This window comes from Sminthopsis crassicaudata, chromosome 3 (genome assembly GCF_048593235.1).
Source record: "Sminthopsis crassicaudata isolate SCR6 chromosome 3, ASM4859323v1, whole genome shotgun sequence".
NCBI lineage: Eukaryota > Metazoa > Chordata > Mammalia > Dasyuromorphia > Dasyuridae > Sminthopsis > Sminthopsis crassicaudata.
The window spans coordinates 615253775-615280245 of record NC_133619.1 but is presented as its reverse complement, the minus strand read 5'-3'; the positions used below and the strand labels follow the sequence as shown (position 1 = coordinate 615280245).

General features: G+C 53.8%; 2 protein-coding genes across 14 annotated transcripts in view; both read left to right on the top strand.

Annotated features, from left to right (window-relative positions):
- Positions 1 to 26471, top strand: part of CROCC (ciliary rootlet coiled-coil, rootletin) — an 81757-nt gene that overhangs the window by 53041 nt on the left and 2245 nt on the right. For 11 of the 13 annotated variants that reach the window (XM_074306112.1, XM_074306115.1, XM_074306106.1 and 8 more), the window contains 18 exons: positions 19 to 146; positions 471 to 640; positions 2205 to 2384; positions 3153 to 3287; positions 3590 to 3733; positions 5548 to 5786; positions 6293 to 6452; positions 7742 to 7909; positions 12161 to 12536; positions 14312 to 14499; positions 14700 to 14820; positions 15167 to 15330; positions 17975 to 18190; positions 21625 to 21849; positions 22659 to 22808; positions 23094 to 23252; positions 24204 to 24458; positions 25360 to 25533. In XM_074306112.1, the coding sequence (XP_074162213.1) occupies positions 19 to 146; positions 471 to 640; positions 2205 to 2384; positions 3153 to 3287; positions 3590 to 3733; positions 5548 to 5786; positions 6293 to 6452; positions 7742 to 7909; positions 12161 to 12536; positions 14312 to 14499; positions 14700 to 14820; positions 15167 to 15330; positions 17975 to 18190; positions 21625 to 21849; positions 22659 to 22808; positions 23094 to 23252; positions 24204 to 24458; positions 25360 to 25533 (3352 nt within the window). The remainder of the gene's footprint in view (positions 1 to 18; positions 147 to 470; positions 641 to 2204; positions 2385 to 3152; positions 3288 to 3589; positions 3734 to 5547; positions 5787 to 6292; positions 6453 to 7741; positions 7910 to 12160; positions 12537 to 14311; positions 14500 to 14699; positions 14821 to 15166; positions 15331 to 17974; positions 18191 to 21624; positions 21850 to 22658; positions 22809 to 23093; positions 23253 to 24203; positions 24459 to 25359; positions 25534 to 26471) is intronic. The other 2 variants (XM_074306119.1, XM_074306108.1) reach the window with 1 other exon arrangement.
- LOC141564084 (protein-arginine deiminase type-1-like) overlaps positions 5698 to 26471 on the top strand; it is a 386771-nt gene continuing 365997 nt past the window's right edge. The window contains exon 1 of the mRNA XM_074306120.1: positions 5698 to 5703. The gene's annotated coding sequence lies outside the window, so the exon portion shown is untranslated. The remainder of the gene's footprint in view (positions 5704 to 26471) is intronic.

Genomic DNA, 26471 nt, shown 5'->3' with positions numbered 1-26471 from the left:
GCCTGTATTTCTCTGCAGCTCAGAGAAGGACACCCTCGAGACCAGCCTGTTTGATGCCCACCGACAGCTCAGCCAGATGGAGGCGCGCAGGGAGCAGCTGGAGGCGGATATGCAGGGGCTGCTGCTGGCCAAGGAGACTCTGACCGGTACGGTCCCTGTGCTTTGGGATTATGAGGGTAGGAGGGGGCTGAACCTCCTCCCCCAGGGGGCCTTGGCAAGGCCTGACTTCTGACCATAGCTCCTCGTCTGGGCCAATATAGCAATGGTTGAGGGTGGTCACTGGCAGGAGGATGACCTTTCTGGAGGAGGGGCCACCTGAGCTGGGTACACACCCCTCACACTCAGGGGAAGTCACACGTATAGAAGGGAAACAGCCTTTAGAGATGGAAGTGTGGTCATTGAGGCACATGTCAGAGCTGGGAGGGCCCTTAGAACCCGGGATAAAAGTGTCTCCTCGTCCTACCTTATAGGGCAAGTCGTGGGTCTTCGACGGCAGATGGAGACAGAGGTGCAGAAACTTGTGCGGGACAAGGAGCTGCTAGCCCAGCAGCTGGTCCAGGTGGAGCAGGAGGCCCAGGCCACCCTTCGAGGAGAACAGGCAGCCCATGATGAGGATGTAGAGCGGCTGCGTCAGGAGAAGGTTTGCTGGGGGGAGCCGCTGAGTTAAGCATCTGTGTGGGACCTGAGGCCCAACCAAGCGGGGCAGACAGATTGGGGGGAGCATGGGCACTCACCCAGCCTGGGGCCCAGAGGGGAATCGGGGCTTTAGAAGTGGCAAGGAGACTTAGCGATCCTCTGCCTTCACCCGTTCGGTCACAGATGAAGAAATGGAAGCAGAAGAGGGGAGTTGATGCAAGGTAGGATCTATCAGAGTTGGGATTCCAAGTCAGAGCCTCTGACTTCCAAACTTAGGTCCATCCGTGCTGACTTTGATCAATGCTCTACTTTCCATTGCCCCGAGGAAAAGAGAGAGATGGATTAGAGCAGGAGACTGAGAGATAGAGAGATGGATGCCTGGATGGATAGATACACAGATGGACAGAGATTAGATAAATGGAGGAATGAATAGACAGTCCACTGGATTGATAGATAAGGACTGATAGAAATAGGTAGATAGAGAGATAGAGATAGATGAGTAGATGGACAGATAGAGTAGAACAGTTAGAGATAGACAAATGAATGTTTGGATGGATGGATAAATAGGTGAATGAATAAACATAACTAGATTAACAGATAAGTAAACAGAGATAGATGAGTGCATGGATAGGTTGACAGAACAGTTAGAGAGGGGGATAAATAGATAAATCAGCAAACTGAAAGATAGCACAGATAAATAAATTGATAAATATGTATATACACATCTGTTTCTAGGCACATTTTTCTCAGCAGGCATGTGTACATATACATTTATTTGAACAACTTCATTTGATAGTTAAAGAAACTGAGGTGCAGGGAGCAGAGTTAACCCAGGAGGTCAGAGGTGGGAGGGCCCTTAGAACCCGGGACATCAGAGCTGGGAGAGCCCTTAGAACCCAAAAGGTCAGAGGTGGGAGGGCCCTTAGAACCCAGGAGGTCAGAGGTGGGAGGGCCATTAGAACCCAGGAGGTCAGAGCTGGGAGGGCCCTTAGAACCCGGGAGGTCAGAGCTGGGAGGGCCCTTAGAACCCGGGAGGTCAGAGCTGGGAGGGCCCTTAGAACCCAGGAGGTCAGAGCTGGGAGAGCCCTTAGAACCCGGGAGGTCAGAGCTGGGAGGGCCCTTAGAACCCAGGAGGTCAGAGCTGGGAGAGCCCTTAGAACCCGGGAGGTCAGAGGTGGGAGGGCCCTTAGAACCCGGGAGGTCAGAGCTGGGAGGGCCCTTAGAACCCGGGAGGTCAGAGCTGGGAGGGCCCTTAGAACCCAGGAGGTCAGAGCTGGGAGAGCCCTTAGAACCCGGGAGGTCAGAGGTGGGAGGGCCCTTAGAACCCGGGAGGTCAGAGCCGGGAGGGCCCTTAGAACCCAGGAGGTCAGAGCTGGGTGGGGAAGGACATTGATGATCTAATTGAGTTCAACCCCTTCATTTTACAGATGGGGAAACTGAGTCCCAAAGAGTAGTGACTTCCTCAAGGCTGTGGCAGAGTTTGGCCTGGCCCCAGACTCTGCCTCTTGGGGGTGGTTGGGGCCGCCAGTGCCCAGCTCACTCTCCCTTTGCCCCCTGTCCCCCTGCAGGAGGCGGCCCGCAGGGAGCTGGAAGCTGAACGCACTGAGCTGCTGCACCGGCTGAGCCAGGAGCGGGAGGAGCTCTTGGCCCGGCTGGAGGCGGAGAAGGAGGAGCTGAGCGAGGAGATCACTGCGCTGCAGCAGGACCGGGACGAGAGCCTCCTGCTGGCCGAGAATGAGAAGCAGCAGGTAGGGCCCTGCGCCGCTGAGATGTTGCCCTGAAGACCTGGCAGCAGGGGCCGCACCTGGGGAGCTCCTCAGGCCCCAGCGTTACGGGACTGGCCGGAGCAGTGGCGGCTCCTGGCTCTGCTTCCCGGCAGCATGACTTGAGTCAGTTCGTCCCCTGATGCCTCAGTTTCCCCATTTGTGCAATGACAGCGTCATTGTTGTTGGTCATTTCTGTCTCTCTAACCTGGCTCAGGTCCTGCCCGTCAGGAGGCGGGCCCTCCCAGCCCCAGATCTGTGAGCTGTGAGCGGCTCCCAGTTAGGACTGGAGTAGTTCCGCCCTGGAGCATCTGTGGACCTGGCTAGGGCGTGGCAGTCAGCAGGGCAAGCCCTGTGCAGCCTGGCCTGGGACGGGGGTCTTGGGCAGGCCCTTCCCCCTCATTTCTAATAGAAGGGGTGTTCGTGGGATCACCGATTTAAAACACTTAGAGCCGCGTGCCGCCGCGTGCCGTTAATTCACCCCCACGGAGGCAGGATTAGAGCTGGGTGATCACTCCCCGGCTCTGAGTGCCGCCCCATGCTTAGGAGGACTTTTTTTGCTGGGTTAAGTGACCCACCGGAATCACGCGGGTGTTGAGTCTGGGGCTGGATTAGAACTCAGGTCCCACTGACTTCGGTGCCACCCACCCTCCCTGGCTTGGGGGCTCCCAGTCTGGGATCCTGTGGGTCCCTCCTGCCTCAGTGGTGCCTGGGAACCTGCGCAGGGTCCGACCCCTCTCCCCGCCCCTGCAGGCCCTGTCTCTGAAGGAGTCCGAGAAGACGGCGCTGTCCGAGAAGCTCTTGGGCACCCAGCAGAGCCTGGCCACCATGTCCATGGACTTGGAGCGGCAGAAGCGAGACGCCTTGACCCGCCAGGAACAGGACCGGGTAGGTGGGAACGCAGGCCCCCGCGCCCTGCTCCTCATCCGGCCTCAGTCTGGGGGTCCCAGAGAGACTGTGGGGGGGGTCTGCCGGGCTTCTGTCAAAACTCAGCAGGTCCCTCAGGCTGCTGGGGAGCTGGGGCTCCTGTCCTCAGGGAGCTTTCTGTCTGGGTGAACAGCCCAACACACAGACACACCGGGGTGGGGAGGAGTGAGCCGGGAAGGGCTTTCTGGGAAAGCTGGGGAGGACGTGGGCCCATGGATGGGGGAGGGTCGGCCTCACACAGAGGCCCCTCCTCACCCCTCCAGAGTACTGTGAATGCGCTGACCTCGGAGCTGCGTGACCTCCGGGCCAAGTTTGAGGAGGCCATCAACAACCATGAGCGGGAAGTGAAGGCGCTGCAGGAGCAGGCCCGGGACCTGGGCCGACAGCGGGAGTCCTGCCTCCGAGAGGTGAGGGGGAGCCGAGGCACGCGGCCTGGAAGCTGGAGCTTGGGACGGGTCTGAAGTCCCCTTTCCTCCTTATCAACCTGTCATCCTGCTCATGATTCTCCAGGCCTTTCTGAGCTTGCCATTGCTTTACCCCATCCCCCTCACTGAGCCCCCATGCCCCTCACTGAGCCCCCGTCCTCCTCACTGAGCCCCCGTCCCCCTCACTGAGCCTCCATCCTCCTCACTGAGCCCCCGTCCTCCTTCACTGAGCCCCCATCCCCCTCACTGAGCCCCCATCCCCCTCACTGAGCACCCGTCCTCTTCACTGAGCCCCTGTCCCCCTCACTGAGCCCCCGTCCCCCTCACTGAGCCCCCGTCCTCCTTCACTGAGCCCCCATCCCCTTCACTGAGCCCCCATCCCCCTCACTGAGCCCCCATCCCCCTCACTGAGCCCCCGTCCCCCTCACTGAGCCCCCATCCTCACTGAGCCCCCACCCCCCTCACTGAGCCCCCATCCCCCTCACTGAGCCTCCATCCCCTTCACTGAGCCCCCATCCCCCTCACTGAGCCTCCATCCCCCTCACTGAGCCCCCATCCCCCTCACTGAGCCTCCATCCCCCTCACTGAGCCTCCATCCTCCTCACTGAGCCCCCGTCCCCCTCACTGAGCCTCCATCCCCCTCACTGAGCCCCCGTCCCCCTCACTGAGCCTCCATCCTCCTCACTGAGCCCCCATCCCCCTCACTGAGCCCCCATCCCCCTCACTGAGCACCCGTCCTCTTCACTGAGCCCCTGTCCCCCTCACTGAGCCCCCGTCCTCCTTCACTGAGCCCCCATCCCCTTCACTGAGCCCCCGTCCCCCTCACTGAGCCCCCATCCTCACTGAGCCCCCACCCCCCTCACTGAGCCCCCATCCCCCTCACTGAGCCTCCATCCCCTTCACTGAGCCCCCATCCCCCTCACTGAGCCCCCATCCCCCTCACTGAGCCCCCATCCCCCTCACTGAGCCTCCATCCCCCTCACTGAGCCTCCATCCTCCTCACTGAGCCCCCGTCCCCCTCACTGAGCCTCCATCCCCCTCACTGAGCCCCCGTCCCCCTCACTGAGCCTCCATCCTCCTCACTGAGCCCCCATCCCCCTCACTGAGCCCCCATCCCCCTCAGTGAGCACCCGTCCTCTTCACTGAGCCCCTGTCCCCCTCACTGAGCCCCCGTCCTCCTTCACTGAGCCCCCATCCCCTTCACTGAGCCCCCGTCCCCCTCACTGAGCCCCCATCCTCACTGAGCCCCCACCCCCCTCACTGAGCCCCCATCCCCCTCACTGAGCCTCCATCCCCTTCACTGAGCCCCCATCCCCCTCACTGAGCCCCCATCCCCCTCACTGAGCCCCCATCCCCCTCACTGAGCCCCCGTCCCCCTCACTGAGCCCCCGTCCCCCTCACTGAGCCCCCGTCCTCTTCACTGAGCCCCCATCCCCCTCACTGAGCCTCCATCCCCTTCACTGAGCCCCCATCCTCCTCACTGAACCCCCATCCCCCTCACTGAGCCCCCATCCCCCTCACTGAGCCCCCGTCCTCTTCACTGAGCCCCCATCCCCTTCACTGAGTCCTCATCTCCCTCACTGAGCCCCCATCCCCCTCACTGAGCCCCCATCCTCCTCACTGAGCCCCCATCCCCCTCACTGAGCCCCCATCCCCCTCACTGAGCCCCCATCCCCCTCACTGCTTCCTTGACAAATAGCCCCACGTGTGGCAGCTGCCCAGGGGAGCCCAGAGGACCCTCACCGTAAGCTTGTTTCTCTCCTCCCCACTCCCGCTTTGGCCCTGGCCTTCTCTAGGCTGATGAGTTGAGAACCCAGCTCCGGTTATTGGAGGATTCCCGGGATGGGCTGCGGAGGGAGCTGCTGGAGGCCCAGCGGAAGGTCCGGGAAGGCCAGGAAGGGCGGGAGGCCCAGCGCCAAGAGACCCTTGAGCTGCGCCGCAGCCTGGGGGACAGCACCAAAGAGCGAGAGGCCCTGAGACGCTCCAACGAGGAGCTGAGAGCCGCCGTCAAGAAGGCGGAGAGTGAGCGCATCAGGTATGTCAGGGCTGGGAGGAAGGGAGGTACTGGCTCCTGACCCATCACTCCTTGAGCCCCCATGAGCCCCTGTTCTCCTCCTGGAGCCTCCATCTCCCTCCTCATCTTCCCCAAGGTCCCATCACTCCTAGAAGCTCTCATTTCTTCCCTATGTAGATCACCACTCCTACCCACCACTTTTCCCCAAGTCTCCCTGAATCCCCAAATCCCCATCCTGTTGACCTAAAGCCCCCATTCTCTTCCAAGACCGAACCCCACTTCTGCTGATTGACCCCCCCAAACCTTCATCTCTCCCACTGTATTCCATCCCCCAACGTCCCAGGAGAGCTTGGGGGCTGCATTGTGACCCAGTGAATGAAGACAACACTGGGGGGGTTGGAGCCTTGTGCCTTCACCTCCAAGCCTTGTAGGAGCTGGCCTGCAGCTGCCCCTAATAACCAGCACGTGGCGGGGCAGTCACCCAAGACCCCTAACCTCTCCCCCTTCCCCACCCCCATCCCCACTAGTTTGAAGCTTGCCAACGAGGACAAGGAGCAGAAGCTGGCACTGCTGGAAGAGGCTCGGGCGTCCTCAGGCAGGGAGGCTGGAGAGCTGCGGGCGGGGCTGCAGGAGGTGGAGCGCTCGAGGCTGGAGGCCAGGCGGGAGCTGCAGGAGCTCAGGCGCCAGGTGCGGGGCCTCGGAAGGCGGGGGCTCAGGCCTCGGCTTCACCTGGCTGGGTAACTGTGGACAAAATCCACACTCGGCTCCATCAGTCGTAAAATGTGGGCGGTTGGTCCCTAATGTCCCTTCAAGCTTCCAAACTGGGAGAGAAACGGGCCCTGGCCTGCCCTCAGGGAGCCTCCACTCTGAGGAGGGAAGCAGGACGCAGACAAGCTCCACAACAGCTACTGTCCCCACGGCTTTGCTGTGACTTATGCAAGTCCTCCTATCCAGAGCTTCCCAGAAACGCAGAAGCCGGGCTGTTACTTTCTCCCCATTCTATGGGTGATGAAACTGAGGATTTGAGCAGGTCAAAGACTCAGTCTCACAGTTAGTAAGCAGGGTGGCTGCTTGTCACAGCTGAAGCTGTGAGACCCTAGGGGGTCATGGGAAAAGCACAGGTGTTAGGGACAGAGCTGGGTAAGAGCCCGGGTCATACCAGCCACCAGCTGGCGGCCTGAAGCCCTGAGCTCTCGGAGCTGCCCTCTTCCATCTGGGATGTGGAGGATAATCAGCCGCTGAGGTTTGCTGAACGCTCTACAAATATTGTCTGGTTCACCTCACTATGGCCCTGGAGGGTCGTGCTATCATTGTTCCCTTCTTATAGGAGAGGGAACTGAGGAGGCCCAGGGTAGCGAACATTTATTTAGCACCTACTGTGTGCTTTTAAGTATTCTCTCAGTTGATGCTCACAACAACTCTGGGAAATAGTAGGTATTATTATTTATTTTTTATATTTTTTGCTGAGGCAATTGGGGCTAAGTGACTTGCCCAGGGTCACACAGCTAGGAAGTGTTAAGTGAGGACAGATTTGAACTCAGGTCCTCCTGACTTCAGGGTTGGTGCTCTACCTACTGCGCTACCTAGCTGCCCCAGTAGGTACTATTATTCTCATTTTACAGATGGGGCAAACTAAGTTGTGTTGTTTCTTTAGTGACCTTCCCAGGGTCACACCGCTAGTAAGTGTCTAAAGGTGGATTTGAACGCATCTTCCTAATTCCAGGCCCAGTGTCCTAGCTTTTGCATCCCCACACTAAGATCTGAATGTCTGTCATTGCTGTGAGACTTCAAACAAGACACTATCATCTGCTTTGTAAACTCAAGGGCAGCCGTATTGACTTTCTGAGGGCCTGGCTCACACCTAGAGGGAGTAAATCAGGGAGGCCTGCCTGGATTAGGAGGCTTACAGGCCAGAGTCCCACCTAAGCCAGGCACTGGCTCTCCCCTCTGGCCTGAATGCCCCTCTCTTTCCCTAGATGAAGCTGTTAGACAGTGATAACGCCAAGAAGACCCAGGAGCTGGTGGAGCTGCAGGGCCGGGTAGCCCTGAGCCAGCAGCTGGAGAAGGAGGCTCGGAGGGAGGCCTTTGGCCTCAAGCAAAAAGTTCTAAAAGGAGAGGTTGCCTTGGATGGGACCAAGCAAGAGGTAAATGGTCCCCGCTGCAGAATGGGCAGGGCAGGAGGAGCCAGCTGCCCCAGAGCAGGGACAGCGACATAGTCCTTCCCAGGCCTCTGCTCTTCATAGACACGACCCTTCCTAGGCCTCTACTCCTCATAAATATGGCCCTTCCCAGTCCTCTACCCTTTCATAGACAGTCCTTCCTAGGTCTCTACTCCTCACAGATACATCCCTTCCTAGGCTTCTGCCTCCCTCATAGACACAGTCCTTCCTAGGCCTCTGCTGCTCAGACACAGCCCTTCCCAGGCCTCTGCCCTTTCATAGACACAGTCTTTCCTAGGCCTCGGCTCCTCATAGACACAGTCCTTCCCAGGCCTCTGCCCTTCATAGACACAGTCCTTCCTAGGCCTCTGCCCTTCATAGAAGTGGCCCTTCCCAGGCCTCTGCTCCTCTTAGACACAGTCCTTCCCAGGCCTCTGCCCTTTCATAGACACAGTCCTTCCTAGGCCTCTACTCCTCACAGACATGGCCTTTCCCAGGCCTCTGCCTCCCTCATAGACACAGCCCTTCCCAGGCCTCTGCCCTTCATAGAAGTGGCCCTTCCCAGCCCTCATAGACGCAGCCTTTCCTAGGCCCCTGACCTTCATAGACACAGTCCTTCCTAGGCCTCTGCTGCTCAGACACGGCCCTTCCCAGGCCTCTGCTCTCCATAGACACAGTCCTTCCCAGGCCTCTGCCCTTTCATAGACACAGTCCTTCCTAGGCCTCTACTCCTCACAGACATGGCCTTTCCCAGGCCTCTGCCTCCCTCATAGACACAGTCCTTCCTAGGCCTCTACTCCTCATAGATACAGCCCTTCCTAGGCTTCTGCCTCCCTCATAGACACAGTCCTTCCTAGGCCTCTGCCGCTCAGACACGGCCCTTCCTAGGCCTCTGCTCCTCATAGACACAGTCCTTCCCAGGCCTCTGCTCTTTCATAGACACAGTCCTTCCTAGGCCTCTGCTCCTCAGACACGGCCCTTCCCAGGCCTCTGCTCCTCTTAGACACAGTCCTTCCCAGGCCTCTGCCCTTTCATAGACACAGTCCTTCCTAGGCCTCTACTCCTCACAGACATGGCCTTTCCCAGGCCTCTGCCTCCCTCATAGACACAGCCCTTCCCAGGCCTCTACCCTTCATAGAAGTGGCCCTTCCCAGCCCTCATAGACGCAGCCTTTCCTAGGCCCCTGACCTTCATAGACACAGTCCTTCCTAGGCCTCTGCTGCTCAGACACGGCCCTTCCCAGGCCTCTGCCCTTTCATAGACACAGTCCTTTCCAGGCCTCTGCTCCTCAGACACGGCCCTTCCCAGGCCTCTGCTCCTCATAGACACAGTCCTTCCCAGGCCTCTGCCCTTTCATAGACACAGATCTTCCCAGGCCTCTATTCCTCACAGACATGGCCCTTCCCAGGCCTCTGCCTCCCTCATAGACACAGCCCTTCCCAGGCCTCTGCCCTTCATAGAAGTGGCCCTTCCCAGCCCTCATAGACGCAGCCTTTCCTAGGCCCCTGACCTTCATAGACACAGTCCTTCCTAGGCCTCTGCTGCTCAGACACGGCCCTTCCCAGGCCTCGGCTCCTCATAGACACAGTTCTTCCTAGGCCTCTGCCCTTTCATAGACACAGCCCTTCCTAGGCCTCTGCCCTTTCATAGACACAGCCCTTCCTAGGCCTCTGCCCTTCATAGACACAACCCTTCCCAGTCCCCTGCCCTTCGTAGACATGGCCCTTCCTAGGCCTCTGCCCCTCATAGACACGGCCCTTTCTAGGCCTCTACTCCTCACAGACACAGCCCTTCCCAGGCCCCTGCCCTTCATAGACACGGCCCTTCCTAGACCTCTACTCCTCACAGACACAGCCCTTCCCAGGCCCCTGCCCTTCATAGACACGGCCCTTCCTAGACCTCTACTCCTCACAGACACAGCCCTTCCCAGGCCCCTGCCCTTCATAGACACGGCCCTTCCTAGACCTCTACTCCTCACAGACACAGCCCTTCCTAGGCTTCTGCCCTTCATAGACACAGTCCTTACTAGGCCTCTACTCCTCACAGACACAGCCCTTCCCAGTCCCCTGCCCTTCGCAGACATGGCCCTTCCTAGGCCTCTGCCCCTCATAGACATGGCCCTTTCTAGGCCTCTACTCCTCACAGACACAGCCCTTCCCAGTCCCCTGCCCTTCGTAGACATGGCCCTTCCTAGGCCTCTGCCCCTCATAGACACGGCCCTTTCTAGGCCTCTACTCCTCACAGACACAGCCCTTCCCAGGCCCCTGCCCTTCATAGACATGGCCCTTCCTAGGCCTCTGCCCCTCATAGACACGACCCTTTCTAGGCATCAACTCCTTACAGACACAGCCCTTCCCAGGCCTCTACTTCTCACAGATACAACCCTTTCTAGGCCTCTACTCCTCACAGACACAGTCCTTCCCAGGCCTCTGCCCATCATAGACACAGTCCTTACTAGGCCTCTACTCCTTACAGACATGGCCCTTCCTAGGCTTCTGTCCCTCATAGACACAGCCCTTCCCAGGCCTCTACTCCTCACAGACACAGTCCTTCCCAGGCCTCTGCCCTTCATAGACACAGTCCTTACTAGGCCTCTACTCCTTACAGACATGGCCCTTCCTAAGCTTCTGTCCCTCATAGACACAGCCCTTTCCAGGCCTCTACTCCTCACAGACACAGTCCTTCCCAGGCCTCTGCCTTTCATAGACACAGTCCTTCCTAGGCCTCTGCCCTTCATAGACACAGTACTTAATAGGCCTCTACTCCTTACAGACATGGCCCTTCCTAAGCTTCTGTCCCTCATAGACACAGCCCTTTCCAGGCCTCTACTCCTCACAGACACAGCCCTTTCTAGGCCTCTACTCCTTACAGACACAGTCCTTCCCAGGCCTCTGCCTTTCATAGACACAGTCCTTCCTAGGCCTCTGCCCCTCATAGACACAATCCTTACTAAGCCTCTACTCCTCACAGACATGGCCCTTCCCAGGCCTTTGCCCTTCATAGATATGGCCCTTCCTAGGCCTCTGCCCCTCATAGATGCTGCCCTTCCTAGGCCCCTGACCTTCATAGACATGGCCTTTCCTAAGCCCCTGACCTTCATAGACCCAGCCCTTCTCAGACCTCTACTCGTAGACAGAGTCCTTCCCAGGCTTCTGCCCCTCATAGACACGGACCTTCCTAGGCCCCTGCCTCTCATAGACACGGCCCTTCCTAGGCCCCTGACCTTTATAGACCCAGCCCTTCCCAGACCTCTACTCCTCGTAGACAGAGTCCTTCCCAGGCTTCTGACCTTCATAGACGCGGCCCTTCCTAGGCCTTTACTTCTCATAGACACAACCCTTCCTAAGCCTTTGCTCCTCATAGACATGGCTCTTCCCAGGCCTCTGCCCCTCATAGATGTGGATCTTCCGAGGCCCCTGACCTTTATAGACCTGGCCCTTCCTAGGCCCCTGTCCTTCATAGACATAGCCCTTCCTAGGCCTCTACCCCTCATAGACGTGGCCCTCCCTAGGCCCCTGCCCCTCATAGATGTGGCCCTTCCTAGGCCTCTACTTCTCACAGACACAGCCCTTCCTAGGCCTCTACCCCTCATAGATGTGGCACTCCCTAGGCCCCTGCCCCTCATAGACATGGCCCTTCCTAGGCCTCTGCCTTTCATAGATACGACCCTTCCTAAGCTCCTGCCCTTCATAGACATGGCCCTTCCTAGGCCCCTGCCCCTTGTAGACGTGGCCCTTCCTAGCCCTCTGCCCCTCATAGACATGGCCCTTCCTAGGCCCCTGTCCTTCTTAGAGGTGGCCCTTTCTAGGCCCCTGCCCTTCATAGACATGGCACTTCCTAGGCCTCTACTCAGAGACACAGCCCTTCCTAAGCCTCTGCCCTTCATAGACACATGTTTCCCTGGATGTACTATGGCCCTCACCCCCTAATTCCAGAGGGCTGTGGCTACATAGAATTTAAAATTCAGCTGGAGACAATGCTGGGAAAGGGATTGAGGGGCATTTACTGTACTGAACCTACCCTCAGGAGGCTACAGCATGGGCAACTGACCTCCTCCTTTTAGCTAGTATCAGAGGCATTTTAGGGATAGACTTTGGAAGTAGGAGGGTCCTTAGAACCCAGGATGTCAGGGCTGGGAGGGCCTTAGAATACAGGATGCAGGGGGAGGGTGAAGGTCTGTTCTCTGACATACTCCCCTCCCTCCCTCCTTCTCCACACCCCTTTTCACACCCCCAGCTCCTTTCTGTTCAGAGGAGACTTTTGGACGTGGAGCAGGGATTCCAGGCCCGGGAGCGAAACCTCTTAGGCTCCCTGGAGGAGTCTCGGGGCTCAGAGAAGAAGCTTTTGGATAATGCTCGGAATCTGGAGCTGAAGCTGGAGAGGACACAGGCTGAAGCTGGGGAGTTAGGACTCCGACTGAGCGCTGCCGAGGGCCGGATCCAGGGCCTCGAGATGGAGCTGTCCCGAGTGGAAGGGCAGCGGCGAGAGGCTGAATTCCAGCTGAGCAGCCTGCGCTCAGCCCTACGTCGCACCCTGGGCATAGGAAGGGTACCCAGTCCTGCTTTCCGGGCCTACGCCAATTCCCCGAAGAGGATCCCTTCCCCAGCAAGAGGTGACAGACTTGGGCCCCAGGTCTTACCTGGAGATTCCTGAATCAGGCCAGTCAAAGGGGTATTGGATCACAGAACCAGAGCCAGAAGGAGCCTTAGAACCCAGGATGTCAGAGCTGGGAGGGTCCTTAGAATATAGGATGTCAGAGCTGGGAGGGTCCTTAGATATCATTAGTTCATACTCTCATTATATAAATAAGGAAGCTGAGGTCCAGAGAGTTGACCAAGGTCACACAAGTAATAATGGGGATTAATACTCCTGCTGGGTCTAGAATCCTAATTTCCTAACTCCCTGCCCATTATTCAGGCTGCTTCCAGATGTGAAGTTCCTGCCTGACTAGTCAGGTGGCCAACAGGGGAGCATGGGTCAGCCCTATGGGGTAGCCAGTCCAGCCCAGGACTCTGGTCCTCAGGGAAACTAACCTGTCCTGTCCTGCCATGCTGCCGTGCACCACAAGGTGTCACCCTCTCCCGGCTTTCTCGCTCATTCTTTCTCTTAAGAAGCCATTATTAAGCATCCATTGCACAGGGGTGGTGTGCCAGTCCTGGGGGAAATACACAATTTAGTGCAACATCTCCTCCCTGCAGAGAGCTTGCAGTCTACGAGGGAAATAACACATGTAGATTATTATAACAAAACATCATTATTAATATACAAATTATTAATCACAGAGATTATAATAGGATTTTAATTATTTTATTAATACACAGATTGATACAAGCTCATTAGAGAATATCTTGCATTAATATAGTACCTGAAACTCTAAAAAGCATTTTCTACATCTTTTCTATATCCTTTGATCCCATAGTACCTCTGGGAGGTTGGTCTATTATTAAACCCATTTTGCAGATGATAAACTGAGCCTTTTAACTTAGAGGCTAGAGTCACGCAGCTTAGTATTTGAGACAATATTTAAATCCGGGTACTCCTGGCTCCAGGTCCAGTAAACTGCTGTAGCAGGCGAGAGAAACCCACGGCAGTGCTCCGGGGGGTCTTGGAGGAAGAGTGTTACTGGTACAGATCCGTGTGTTGCATTAGGGTGCGCAGTACTGAGCGTGCTCTTGCCTGGATGCTGCCGGTACCACAACAGCCCATTTTACCGATGAAGAGACTGGTCCATGGTGAACGTTGAGTGTTAGAAGTGGGTTTAAGTTGTTCCATGCAGTGCTTCCAGCGTTGGGGTCCTCGGTCTCCTCTCGGTTACTGCTGAGTTGGGGTCAGGGAGGCTTCCTGGAGGAGGTGGCTTTGTAGGAGTTTCAGAACAAGACGGAGGAGAGGAGGGACGTTCTAGGCTTGAGGAAGAGTGAGAAAGGCTGGGAGGAGGGGGACAAGCTCGTTAACGGAGTCGGGAGTGTGGAGGGGAGCAGCATGGGAAGAGATGGTCTCAGGTTGTAGAAGGCTTTGGATGTCAGGCCCTCATGGGTGCTGGGGAGTCGGGCAGGGTTTCTGAATGTGTCCATGATGGGGGCGGGCTGTTGGAGAAATGATTCCTGAGTGTAAAGGATGGTGAAAAGGGAGAGATAATGGAGACAGACTTGCCCAGTCTCACCCCTAAGAAGGGTTTGAGGCTGAATTTGAATCCAGGTCCTCCTGACTCCAGGCCTGGGCTCCTTGTACCTGACCCTTGGCCAGCACACTGCATCCCCCCGGGGTTTGGTGACCCGCGTCGGTAGCGGCTCCCCAGGGGCAGCAACAGTGAACTGAAAGGAGCGGGTTCTCGAGGATGATCAGGAGCTCAGTTAGGACCTCTGGGTCTCTTTGTCATGTCTCCTCCAGGAAGCGGGGAGTCCCCTCCAGAGGGCTCGAGCTGCTCCAGCTCCCCTGAACGCACCCGTCACTCCTGCGCCACGTCCCCGGAGCCCATGGCGTCGCCCCCGCCTCCCACCATGGACCTGGATGCTGAAACAGTGCGGGCTGCCCTCCGGCAGTTCCTGAAGGAGCTTCAGGATGCCCAGCGGGAACGGGTACAAGCCCTGGGGCGGGCGGGCACACTCTGGAGAGAGCTTGAATCCTCGTGGGCTCCCATTGGCCCCCTCTGGCCCTGAGACGTGAGCCTCCACACTTGGGAGAAGTGGCTGCCTCCTCCCTGCCTCCACCGACCCCTCCAGATCCCCGTGCCCAGCCTGGGAGTCTGACCAACCCTTTGTGATCCTCCCTGAACTAGGATGAGCTACGAGTTCGAGTGAGCACTCTGAACCGACAGCTGGCAGACTCGGAAAGAGCGAGGGACACGGCCAACACCCACATGGAGCAGCTGCAGAAGCTGGTGGTGGAGTGTGAGGAAGGTCAGTGCCCGGGGGAGCCAGCCCCCAGAAGGGGAGGGCTGGGAACACTGAGGAGGGAGGCAGATGGGAAGACTGGGAGCACTGAGGAGGGAGGCAGATGGGAAGACTGGGAGCACTAAGGAGGGAGGCAGATGGGAGGGCTGGGAGCACTGAGGAGGGAGGCAGATGGGAGGGCTGGGAGCACTGAGGAGGGAGGCAGATGGGGAGACTGGGAGCACTGAGGAGGGAGGCAGATGGGAGAGCTGGGAGCACTGAGGAGGGAGGGCTCCTGGGAGGACTGGGAGCACTGAGGAGGGAGGTAGATGGGAGGGCCTCTGAGCAGGGAAGTCCGGGTCTCGCTCCCCAGGGCGTCGCGGGGCCGACGGGCGGCTGAGTGGGGCCCAGGCAGCACTGGTCCTTCGGGAGGAGAGCGTCCGGCGGAGTGAGCGGGAGCGCCGGGCTGCGCTTGACCAGGTGGCCACTCTGGAGAGGAGCCTGCAGGCGGCCGAGAGCGAGCGCCGGGCCAGCCAGGTGGGTGTCCCTGGGCTTCTGTCTGGGCTGGTTTGCCCAGAAGTCAGTCAGCAACCACTTGTCAGTCACTGGCTTCCTTCAGGCCTAGGAGTGGGAGCCTGCAGGCAGAAAAATAACATAGACCTCATCCTTTCTAAATAATAGCTTTTTATTTTCCCAGATACATGGGAAGATAGTTTTCAACTCTCACCTTTGCAAAACTTGGTGTTTTAAATTTCTCTCTTTCCTCCCTCCTTCTCCCTCCCCAAGACTCCACGCCATCTCATAGAGGTTAAACATGCAATTCTTCTATTTTTTTCTTTTTATCTATTTTTAATTATGACTTTTTATTTTCAAAATGCAAAATGTGCTCCAAATTTTTCTCCCTTTCCTTCCCCTTTTCCCTCCCAAGACATCTCATAGAGACTAAACATGTGCAATTCTTTTGTTCTTTTTATTTATTTTTAAAAATAACTTATTTTCAAGATACATGCAGATAATTTTCAACATTCACACTTGCAAAACTGTGTTCCAAATTTTTCTCCCTTCCTCCCCTGGACAGCAAGCAATATGTGCAATTCTTCCAAACATATTTCCATATTCGCCAATTTGCACAAGAAAAATCATCTCAAAAGGGAAAAAAAGCATGAGAAAGGAAAAAACCTACCAAAAAGGTGCAAATACTGTGCTCTGGTCCGCATTCAGTCCCATAGTTCTCTCTCTGGATGGGGACGGCTCTTTCCATCCCAAGTTTATTGGAGGTGGATAGATCCCTCCCTTGAGGAGCAGCGAGGTGGCGCAGGGGGCAGAGTGTGCTCTTCCTGGAGCCAGACAGGAATCCAAATCCAGTTTGAGATGGTTCCTAGCTGTGTGACTACAAGTCACGTCACCTCTGTCTGCCTCGATTTCCTTAGCTGTAAAATGGGGATAATACCCGAGGTAGTTGTGAGGATCAAATGAGATACAATTTTTACTCACGAAGCAGTCATTTAAGTGTGATTTTGTGTGTGTATGCACACTGTGCTCTGTTGTCGGCTCTGGGGAAGCTCTCCGAGCACTTTTTCCGGAGGACGACTGTGGGGACATGTTTCCTAGGACCCCGAAGGCCCGCAGGAGCATGGGGGCGCCTGTGGGCTCTGTGTCTGGGTTTTTGGTCCGGAGTAGAAGGGGGTAGAAGCTGGAATGGAGGCTTCCCCTTCAAGGCTGGGTGGGCCTCGGGGCCTCCCGAGCGCCTTCCGAGTCATTGGTCACACTCCGGGCCCTCGCTTGGTTCCTGCGCTGACAGTACATTGGGGTACCAGGCACATGCAGTGCGCCCAATGCTTTGGGCAGACTATCCATGTGTCTGTCTCTCTGAGCATCTTTTTCTCTGGGCAGGGGTCTCTCTGTCTCTACAGCTGTTCATGTAAAATCTGGGAGAATCCTGATGAGGAGGGGGATGTCTCAGGGCTCAGTGGGGGTGATTTGGGAGAGGGAGAGATGGGAGGACATTCACTCCCCCCATTTTCTCCCCAACTCTCCCTGCCTTTCCCCTAAGCTGCTTCCTTTAGTGCTCCCCTGCCCCCTTCTCTCCCCCCCCCTCGCCTGGCCCTGGGCCTGGCCTGACTGGGCAGAGCCAAAGGCCTCCACTGGCTGTTGTGTCTGCGTCTCTGGCCCTGGCTCTGGTCCCAGGTGTGGGGGCTGAGGAGGGATAAGGCCAGGAACAAAGCGGGGAAGAGGCCAGGCCAGGGGTGGCCTCTGGGCCCAGACCCAGGCCCAGCAGGGAGAGGGACTCCAGAGGCCTGGGGCGGGAAGAGGGGAATGTCTGAGAGGGGCCTGTCTGGCTCCCCAAGAGAGCCATAGTTACCCAGCAGTCCCTACCCCCAACCCGCTCCCCTCCCTCCACCGTCCCCCCAACTCCACAGCCCACCCCACCCCTAGCTCCAGCTTTCCTGTTTCTGTCTGGCTGCCTGAAGCCAAGGGAGGCAGCTGGTCTCCCCACCCCATCCTCTTACCCCTCATTCTTGGAAACTAACAGCCCCCACCCCCCTGGGCTGACTTCTTGCCATGATTTCTGGGGCTGCCACGTTCATTGCAGAATCACAGGATGTCAGAACTGGAAGGGCCCTTAATACAGAGAATGTCAGGGCTGGGAGGGCCCTTAGAACCCAGGATGTCAGAGCTGGGAGGGCCCTTAAAACCCGGGATATCAGAGCTGGGAGGGGTCTCTGAAATCATTTAGTGCTATTTGCTTCATTTTATAAATGGGAAAACAGACCCCCAAAGAGGACATGACTTGGCTAAATCACACGTGGAGTTAGCATCCCTTTTCTGAAGGGTGGCTCCCAGAAAAGAACCCAGGAGTGATCAGGAGAGGGACCTGGTATGGTGGGAAAGACAAAAACTGATGCGGTGGGTACCATGTACCCGACACTGCTAAGTGCTCACAAATTTTATTTCATTTGATCCTTAAAACAACAGCCCTCTATTCTTATCCCCATTTTACAGATGGCAAACAGCTGAAGTGACTTGCTTAGGGTCACAGAGTAGATACCTGAGTCTGGATTTGTATTCAGGCCCTACATTCTGTCTACTGCCCTTTAGCTGCCAACTGGCGGCAGAATAAAGGGAGGGCGGATCGGGCTGGAGGAGGGTGACCAGAGCCTGATGTTTCCCCCCCTTGCAGGAAAAGATCAGTAAGATGAAAGCCAATGAAGCCAAGCTGGAGAGTGATAAACGGAGGTTAAAGGAGATCCTGGATGCCTCAGAGAGCCGGGCCACCAAACTGGAGCTGCTTCGGCACTCACTGGAGGGTGAACTGCAGCGGAGCCGGCTGGGCATGGGGGACCGGGAGTCCCAGGCCCAGGCTCTCCGAGATCGGGCAGAGAACTTAGAGAGACAGGTGAGCTTCTCCTAGTTCTTCCCTCTCCTCGTTGATCCTCCCTTCTAGTATCTTTTCTCCTTAGAACCCAGGATGTCAGAACTAAAGGAAAAGTGAAGAAGGGAATGAGTTTTTATATAGCATCTACTATGTGCTGGGCATTATGCTAAGCACTTTACAAATATGATCCAATTTGTTCTTCACATCAGCTAGCAGGTAGGTGTCATTATTCTCATTTTACAGTTGAGAAAACTGAGGCAAACAGATTTAAAATTGAGACTATGCAAAGGAAAGGGACCTAGCCATATTTGATGTAAAATTATATTATAAAGCAGAAGTCAGCAAAACTACTTGATATCGAGCAAGAAATAGAATGGTGGATCAGTGGAATAGGCTAAGTATGTAAGACACAATAGTTATTGGCTGCAGTAATCTGCTGTTTGATAACCCCAAAGACTCCAGTTTCTGGGTTAAGAACTCACTGTTTGACCAAAATCCACTGGGAAAACTGGAAAATAATATGGCAGTCATCGTTCAATATATCTCACACCATAAACCAAGATAAAGTCAAAATGGGTTCATGATTTAGACATAAAGGGTGATACTAAAAGCAAATTAGGAGAGCAATGAATAATTTACCTGTCAGATCTATGAAGAACAGAAGAATTTGTGACCAAACAGGAACTAGAGAACATCATGAACTGCAAAATGGATAATTCTGATACGTTAAATTTGAAAGGTTTTTGCACAAATAAAGTCAATGCAGCCCAGATTAGAAGGGAAGCAGAAAGCTGGAAAACAAATTTATAGCCAGTATTTCTAATAAAGGCTTCATTTCTAAACTATATAGAGAACTTTGTAAGAACTTATAAGAATACAAGGTAGTCCCGTTTGATAAAGGGTCAAAGGACAGACAGTTTTTCACATGAAGAAATTAAAGCCATCTATAGTCATATGAAAAAAATGCTCTAAATCACTATTAACTAGAGAAATGCAGTTTTAAAATTTTTATTTGTATGTATTTATTTAAAATATATTTATAATACATTTATTTAAATGTATTTATATATTTATTCATATGTAATTCCAGTGCCTGGCAAATGATAGATTCTTTTTTTTTTTTTTTAATCAATAGTGAGATATCGAGCAATCTGACACGTTACATATAAATAATTATTTTAAACATATTTTCATGTTAGGTTGTGAAAGAAAAATAGTGTGCCTTGATCCTCACTCAGTCTCCATAGTTCTCTCTCTGGATGTGTATGGCATAAAAAATGCAAACTAAAATAACTCTCAGATACCATCACCTAACAGATTGGCTAAGATGACAGAAAAGGAAAATTATATATGTTGGAGAGGATGTGGGAAAATTGTAACACTAATGCTGTGTTGGTGGAGTTGTGAGCTGATCCAACCTTTCTGGGAACTATGTTCAAAGGGCTGTCAAACTGTACATATCCCTTGATCCAGCCATGTCACTCAATAGTGTCTGCATGGTCTGCATGCCAAAAGAGATCATTAAAAAGGGAAAAGGACCCACATGTCAAAAATGTTTGTGGCAGCTCTTTTTGTAGTGGCAGGAATCTAGAAACTGAGTGGCTGCCCATCAGTTGGAGAATAGCTGAATAAATTATGGTATGTGAATGTTATGGAATATTATTGTTCTGTAAGAAATGACTATCAGAATGATATCAGAAAATCCTGGAGAGACATGAACCGATGCTGAGTAAAGTGAGCAGGACCAAAACATGTGCACAGTATCAGCAACATTGAATGATGATCAACTTTGATAGATTTTCCTCTTCTCTTACAATGATCTAAGATAATTCCACAAAAGACTCATGAAAAATTCTGTCCACATCCAGAGAAAGAACTATGGAATCTGAATGCAGATCGAAGCAAACTATTTTTAGTTTTTTTGTTTTTGTTTTTCTCTTTTGTTCTGATTCTGTGACTAATGTGGAAATCAAGAAAATTTGAAACAGACAAAACAAGGCTAAATTGACTTTAGAACAGAGGATGTTCGAGCCATTCTCTCCGTGTTCCTCTCATATTTCTCAGTCTCCCTGTCCTTTCCTGTTTGGGCCCTTTTAGATGGACAGCTAAACAAAATTGAGATACCGAAAAGGGGGTTAGAACTGGAGCCTTTGGACAGAGTGAGAACCCTGGTTCTTCCAAGAACGTGCTCTCTCACCCAGTGTTTGTCAAGCACTCACTATATTTTTCATATTGTGCTTTTTCTGTAAAAGGAGAATAAAAAGGTACAGAGTACAGTCTCTCCCCTCAAAGATGGCACAGTCTGGCTGGGGAAACAGGGAGATGCAAGCATGTGCTTTCTATCTGTCTCTCTCCTTCCCTCCCTCCTTCCTTTCATCTTCCCTCTTCCTTCTCACTCTCATTCTCTTTTTCTCTCATTTTCTTTCTCTTCCTTCTCCCTTCTTTCTCTCATTCTCTCTTTTCCTCTCATTTTCGCTCCTTTTTTCAGTCTTTCTCTTTCTCTCTATCTCTGAATCTGTCTCTTTCTTTCAACACACACACACACACACACACACACACACAGAGAAACCTTTCTGAGAGAACTAGGCCTTGAAGGGTAAGCAAAGTGTATGTTATCTGAGAGAGTATTTCCACTTAAAATTAAAAGTAGGAATAATAACATTGATTCCTTTTTTCCCCTTGGAATTACAAAGTACTTTCCACACAAAGGCCTATGAGTTTGGGTTTTGTTTCTATTGGCCCAGATCACTAGGGTTTTTAAAATCATAAAGAATTATGAATGTAAAAAGCTCCAATCAATGACACAGAGCAGTAACTCTTAAGTTGTGGTCATAAAATTATAACTGGAAAGGAGCCCAGAGGCTGTCAGCCCCTTCACTTTATAGATAAGAAAACTGAGGCCTAGAGAGGTTAAGTGATTTAGGATTCTGGAACTAAAAGGGACCTTTGGAATCGTCTCACCCAGTGACATGTAACACTCAGAAGGGGATGCCTGTGGGCTTCCTGTTGACTTAGAAATTCACAAATTAACATTGTCTGTGTTTTGTTATATCTTAATTTATTTTGTTAAACATTTTTCAATTAAATTTTAATCTAGTTTCCAATAAGGATGTAATGTGACATATCTAATCCAGCCTATTACCCTCACTTTACAGATGGGGAAATTGAGGCACAAAGAGGTTATGTGATTACTCCAGTTCATACAGGTAGTTTGTGGCAGATCTGGGTTTCCAGCATAAGGCCAGTTTGAACCACTGGGCCATGAAGCCTCTGAGGGAAGTGGTGCTAGGTTTTTTAAACACTTTTTACAGAGAAAAAGCTGAGGTTCTGAGTGGTAGAGTACTTAGCCAAGATCACCCAGAGTGCCTGTGGAAGGAATTGAACTTGGGTCTCTTGGCTTCCTGCCTGATGCTGTTTGTTTGAAGGGATCGGTGTTTCTGCTTCCCTCCTTGCAGCTGGCCGACAGTGAGCTGAAGGCTGGGGCCCTGCAGCTGACCGTGGATAGGCTGAACATCGCCCTGGCGAAGGCAGAGGACAGTGAGGCGGCTCTGAAGGAGAAGGTGCAGAGCCTGACAGCGTCTCTGGCAGAGAGCAGCCGCTCTGTGACCTCGGCCCAGGACAAAAACCTGCACCTCCAGAAGTCCCTGACAGCCTGTGAGCACGACCGCAGGGTCCTCCAGGTGAGCTGGAACAGGCTAGCCAATGGGAGCAGGCTGTGAGATGAGAGAGCCAGCCAATGGGAACAGACAGTGAGGCCCTAGATCAGAGAGCCAGCCAATGGGAACAGACTGTGAGGCTCTTGATAAGAAAGTTAGTCAGTGGGAACAGACCATGGGGCTCTTGATGAGAGAGCCAGCCAGTGGGAACTGGCTATGCTATACCAGGTCAGGAACCCAAAGAATAGCTTTTAGCAGATTGTAGGTTCTAGGGCACAGGACCAGCCAGTGGTCACAGGGTTCTAGGTTAGAGAAATAGCCAATGAGAACAGGCTGGGGTGTTCAAGGTACCAATGGCTTACAGTAGACCATAGGGTTCCAGATGAGACAACCAATGGGAACAGACCATGGGGAGACAAGAGAGCCAGCCAATGGGAACTGTAGGGTACCAGATGAGACAACCAATGGGAACAGATCATACAATTCTAAGTAAGGGTTAGCCAAGGGGGCTCCTAAGTAAGGCAGGTAGCTCATGAGAATAGGCCATGAAATTCTCGATGAGAAAATCAGTTCATAGGAGAAGGCTGGAGAGGTTATGTGAGAAATGACCCATGAGAACAGGAGGGGAAGGGATTCTAGACCAGAGGAAGGCAGAGGGTTCCAGCTGGAAAGCGGAGGACTAGTTTAAGTGAGTGATGATGAGGAATACTTGGGAAAGCTCCAAGAGGCGCCGGTCCTCCCAGTCTTAAATAAAATGAAACTCTGGCGGAGCTGGTACTGGCTCCCACACCTTCCTGCAGCCTGGGCCCCATCAGTCCCTCGTTCTCTCCCAGGAGCGTTTAGATGTGGCCCGCCAGGCCACGGCGGAGGCCAAGAAGCAGAGCAGCTCCCTGGGGGAGCAGGTCCAGACCCTGCGCAGCGAGCGCACTGAGTTGGAACTCCAGAAGGCCGACCTCGAGGGTCAGGTGCAGCAGCTGCAAGAGGTAAGGGACCACGGACGGGGTCTGGATGGTGAGGGGCTCTGCCATCACTCCATCATCAATCCTTAAGTTAGCTCCTGAGGTGGTCCCTTTGCTTTGCCCTGGGGCTTCCATCCCATTACCAGGTCCTGCCTGGAGGGATTTTTCCACCCCCACCCTCCTCAGAACCCACCCTATCCTCGTTCTCCCCAGAGGGGCCCAAGGCCCCGACTTTCCCCGCTTTTGTTCCCCTCGCCTGCATCCTAGCTGCTTGACCAGCAGCAGGAGAGTGAGACCACTGCTCTGCAGGGCCTGCAGAAGGTGAAGGATGAGAAGCAGCAGCTCCAGGAGTGCCTGGCCAGCCTGCAGAAGTCCCTGACCCAGCTGGAGGGGGAGAAGCGGGAGGCCGAGCGTTCAGCCCTGCGGCTTGAGAAGGACCGGGCTGCCCTCAAGAGGACTCTGGACAAGGTGACCCCCTTCCTCCTCCCATGAAATAAAAAAAGCCCTGACCCCGTCTGCCCTGGAGGGGAGTGAGCTCCCTGCCCCAGGATGTCTTAAAGCAATCAAATGGCCAAAAAAGTCTGTATTAATGGTCTTCTCTAGGCAGAGGAAGGGGCAGGGAACAGTCCCTGCTTACAATGAGATTATATTCCAATGGAGATGACAGCAAAGACATACAGCCCTTAAATATTAGGTAGTTTTTGAGGGAGGGCACTGGCATTTTAGGAATCGGAAAGTTCATATGAAGGAAAGAAAGACCAGGGTGGGAAAGGAGGGCCTCCCTGTTGTGGGGTTACAAAGCTTGTACAAAGGCACGGAGAGGAGAGATGGAGGCTTATGGATGAGGAACAGAGGGGAGGCCAGTTTGGAAGATCTCACGGTGCAGAAAGGAGAGGCTGGAAAGGAGAGTGGGGCCAAACGCTCGGGCTTTTAGACACCAAACAGGAGCTTATGTTTTATCCTTTTTTTGGTGAGAAAGTTGAGGGTAAGTGACTTGCCCAGGAGTAAGTGTCAAGTGTCTCAGGCCAGATTTGAAGCCCTGACTTCAGGGCCAGTGCTCTAACCAACGTACCACTGCACTGATTGGGGGGGGGGGGGGATACGGTCAGATCAGTGGTTAAGGGAAATCACCTGGGCTAAACCCAAGATGGGCCAGGACAGTGAAAGACGGGTCGCCGTAACTGGGTGAGAGCCATTGAGACCCTGGACTTAAGGTGGGGCCTGTGTGAGTGGAGGGCCGCTCACGAGAGACATTAGGAAGCTCGATACCGCAAAGTTTGACCACTGAAGGGATGTGTGGGATGAAGGGTTAGGATAATGATGTGGTGAAATGCCAGGGGTGGATGGAGGGTGGAGGGACTGCCTTTGGCGGGCGTGGCTTTGGACACGTTGAGTTAGAGAGGTCTCTGGGACTTGCAGTTGGAGTGTCCAGTTGGAGGACTGAAGCCCAGGGCAGACTGGGCCGAGGGTACAGAGCTCTTCGGAGGGGTGACCAGAGATTCTGAGGACCCTTCCAGCTTGGAGATGTGGATTTCCCGGCAGGTGGAACGCGAGAAGCTGCGCAGCCATGAAGATTCCATCCGGCTGAATCACGAGAAGGGCCTCCTGGACCGCTCACTCACTGGGGCCGAGCAGGAGCTCACGGAGGCCCAGAAGCAGATCCACCAGCTGGAGGTAGGCGTCCCTCTCCGTCTCCCCACATCTCTCCGGGGGGGCTGGGGTGACTCACCGTCCCAGATCCAAGCCACGCTCTCTGCTCTTCCTGGGTCCGAGCCCAGGGGGCAAGCACGCTCTGAGTCACTGAAGAAGTCGGGGCGTCTCGTAGGAGTCCTTGGTTCTGACCTTGGCTGGCCCATGGACTCAGTCGGCCAATCAACAAACATTAATTTAGTATTAATTTTAGTGTGTTAGGCACTAAGCTAAGCTTCAGGATTCAAAAACAGCCCAACCCTCAAGAAACTTACCTTCTATTGGGGAATTTCCCTATGTCCTGCTAGGTACATCTTTAACTATAAATAAAATTGTAGCTATAACTATTAACAAAATTTTATATATATATATATAACTATACATAATGATATATATCATCATTTATACTTAGATATATCTAAATTTATATATAATGATACATATATCATCTATAGTTAGCTAAAACTAGATTTACATATGACACATACATCATATATAATATATGCCATATATCATTTGTAGATAGATATAACTGGACATATATAACAATATATATCATAGATCGGATCTATGGTTAGCTATAACTACATATATAATGGCATATACATCACATATCGTGGCATATATAGACAGACGTGTGAACACACAGCACAGAGTAGGACAGAAATCTCGGGCACGAACAGCGGGGACGCTGCTAAAGGTCTAAAGAAGCTGGAGCGGAGCCGCAAAGGCAGACAGACCTTAGGAGGGAGTGGGTAGCGCCCAAGGAAGAACAGAACTCTCCTTCATGTTTTAAGGCTCCCTGTGGGCACGCGGCTTCTCGCTAGAAGCCGGACGGAAGGTCCTCCCGCGGCTGCCTTGATTTCCCTCCCCATCCCTTTCCCAGGCCCAGCTGATGGAGATGGAGCAGGGCCAGTGCCTGCTGGAGACAGGGGGACAGACCCAGCTGGAGCTGCAGCAGGAGTTAGAGCGGCTGCGAGGGGCCCAGGCCCAGGCCGAGAGGACCATGGAGGCCCGGGAGCGCGTTCACCGTCAGCGCATTCGTGGGCTCGAGGAGCACGTGAGTGCGGTGGGGGCAGAGGCCATCGTGTGTCCTGGGTAGCCCTGAACTTGGAGTCGGGAGGCCGGCTTCCCATCCCGGTTCTAGGAAGTCGTGATGATCTGAGCCTCACATGGGGGCTATAGAACCCTGGGCTGTCTACCCTCCAGGAGCTGGAAAGGAAGTGCTTCATTATCCCTCTGGCCCTTATTATTCTGACCAGCAGTGACAGGGAGCCGAGAAAGAAAGAGAAGACACCCCTCAAACTTAGGCTGCTCTTTGCAAATTAAGAGAATGGGGGGGCGAAGGGTCCTGGGTCTGGGCATCTGCATTAGTGCCCGCCCACCCTGGACCCCTAGCCAGGCTGACAGCTGTTTGCCTCCTTCCTTCCTGTATAAAGTGGAATCCCCTCCCCTCCCTGCAAGTTCTCTGCCCTTTAGGGAATGAGGGTTGGTGCAGCTGAAAGAGCCGGGGCTCAAATCAAGCTGCTCCCTTCTCTGTGCCTCAGTGTCCCCAACTGCAAAGTGGGGGTAAAAATTCTGTAAAGGGTCCTTATAAGGAAGGTGCTTTTGAGGGGGAGGGGGAGGCAGATAACAAGCATTTATCAAGTACTCACAGGCAAGCTGTGCATGAGTAGGGACTGAGGAACTTGTAGTTGGGAAAAACCTGAGTTTGAATCCTGCCTCAAATACTTAAGTAGCTGTGTGCCATTGCTTGATGGCTTGATCTCTCTCTCTGTCTCAGTTTCCTCATCTGTAAAATGGGTGTAATCATAGCACCTACCTCCCATGGCTCTTGTGAGGATCACATGGGTTAAGATGTATCTAGCACCTTAAGGCTATGTAAATGACAGCTCTGTACCAGCCACCTGGGGACAAATGCAAAGAAAAATAGGGAGAAGATGATGTGTAAGAGGAGGCTGAAAAGGAGGGAGGAGAGTGAAGGTTGGGGGGGGGGTG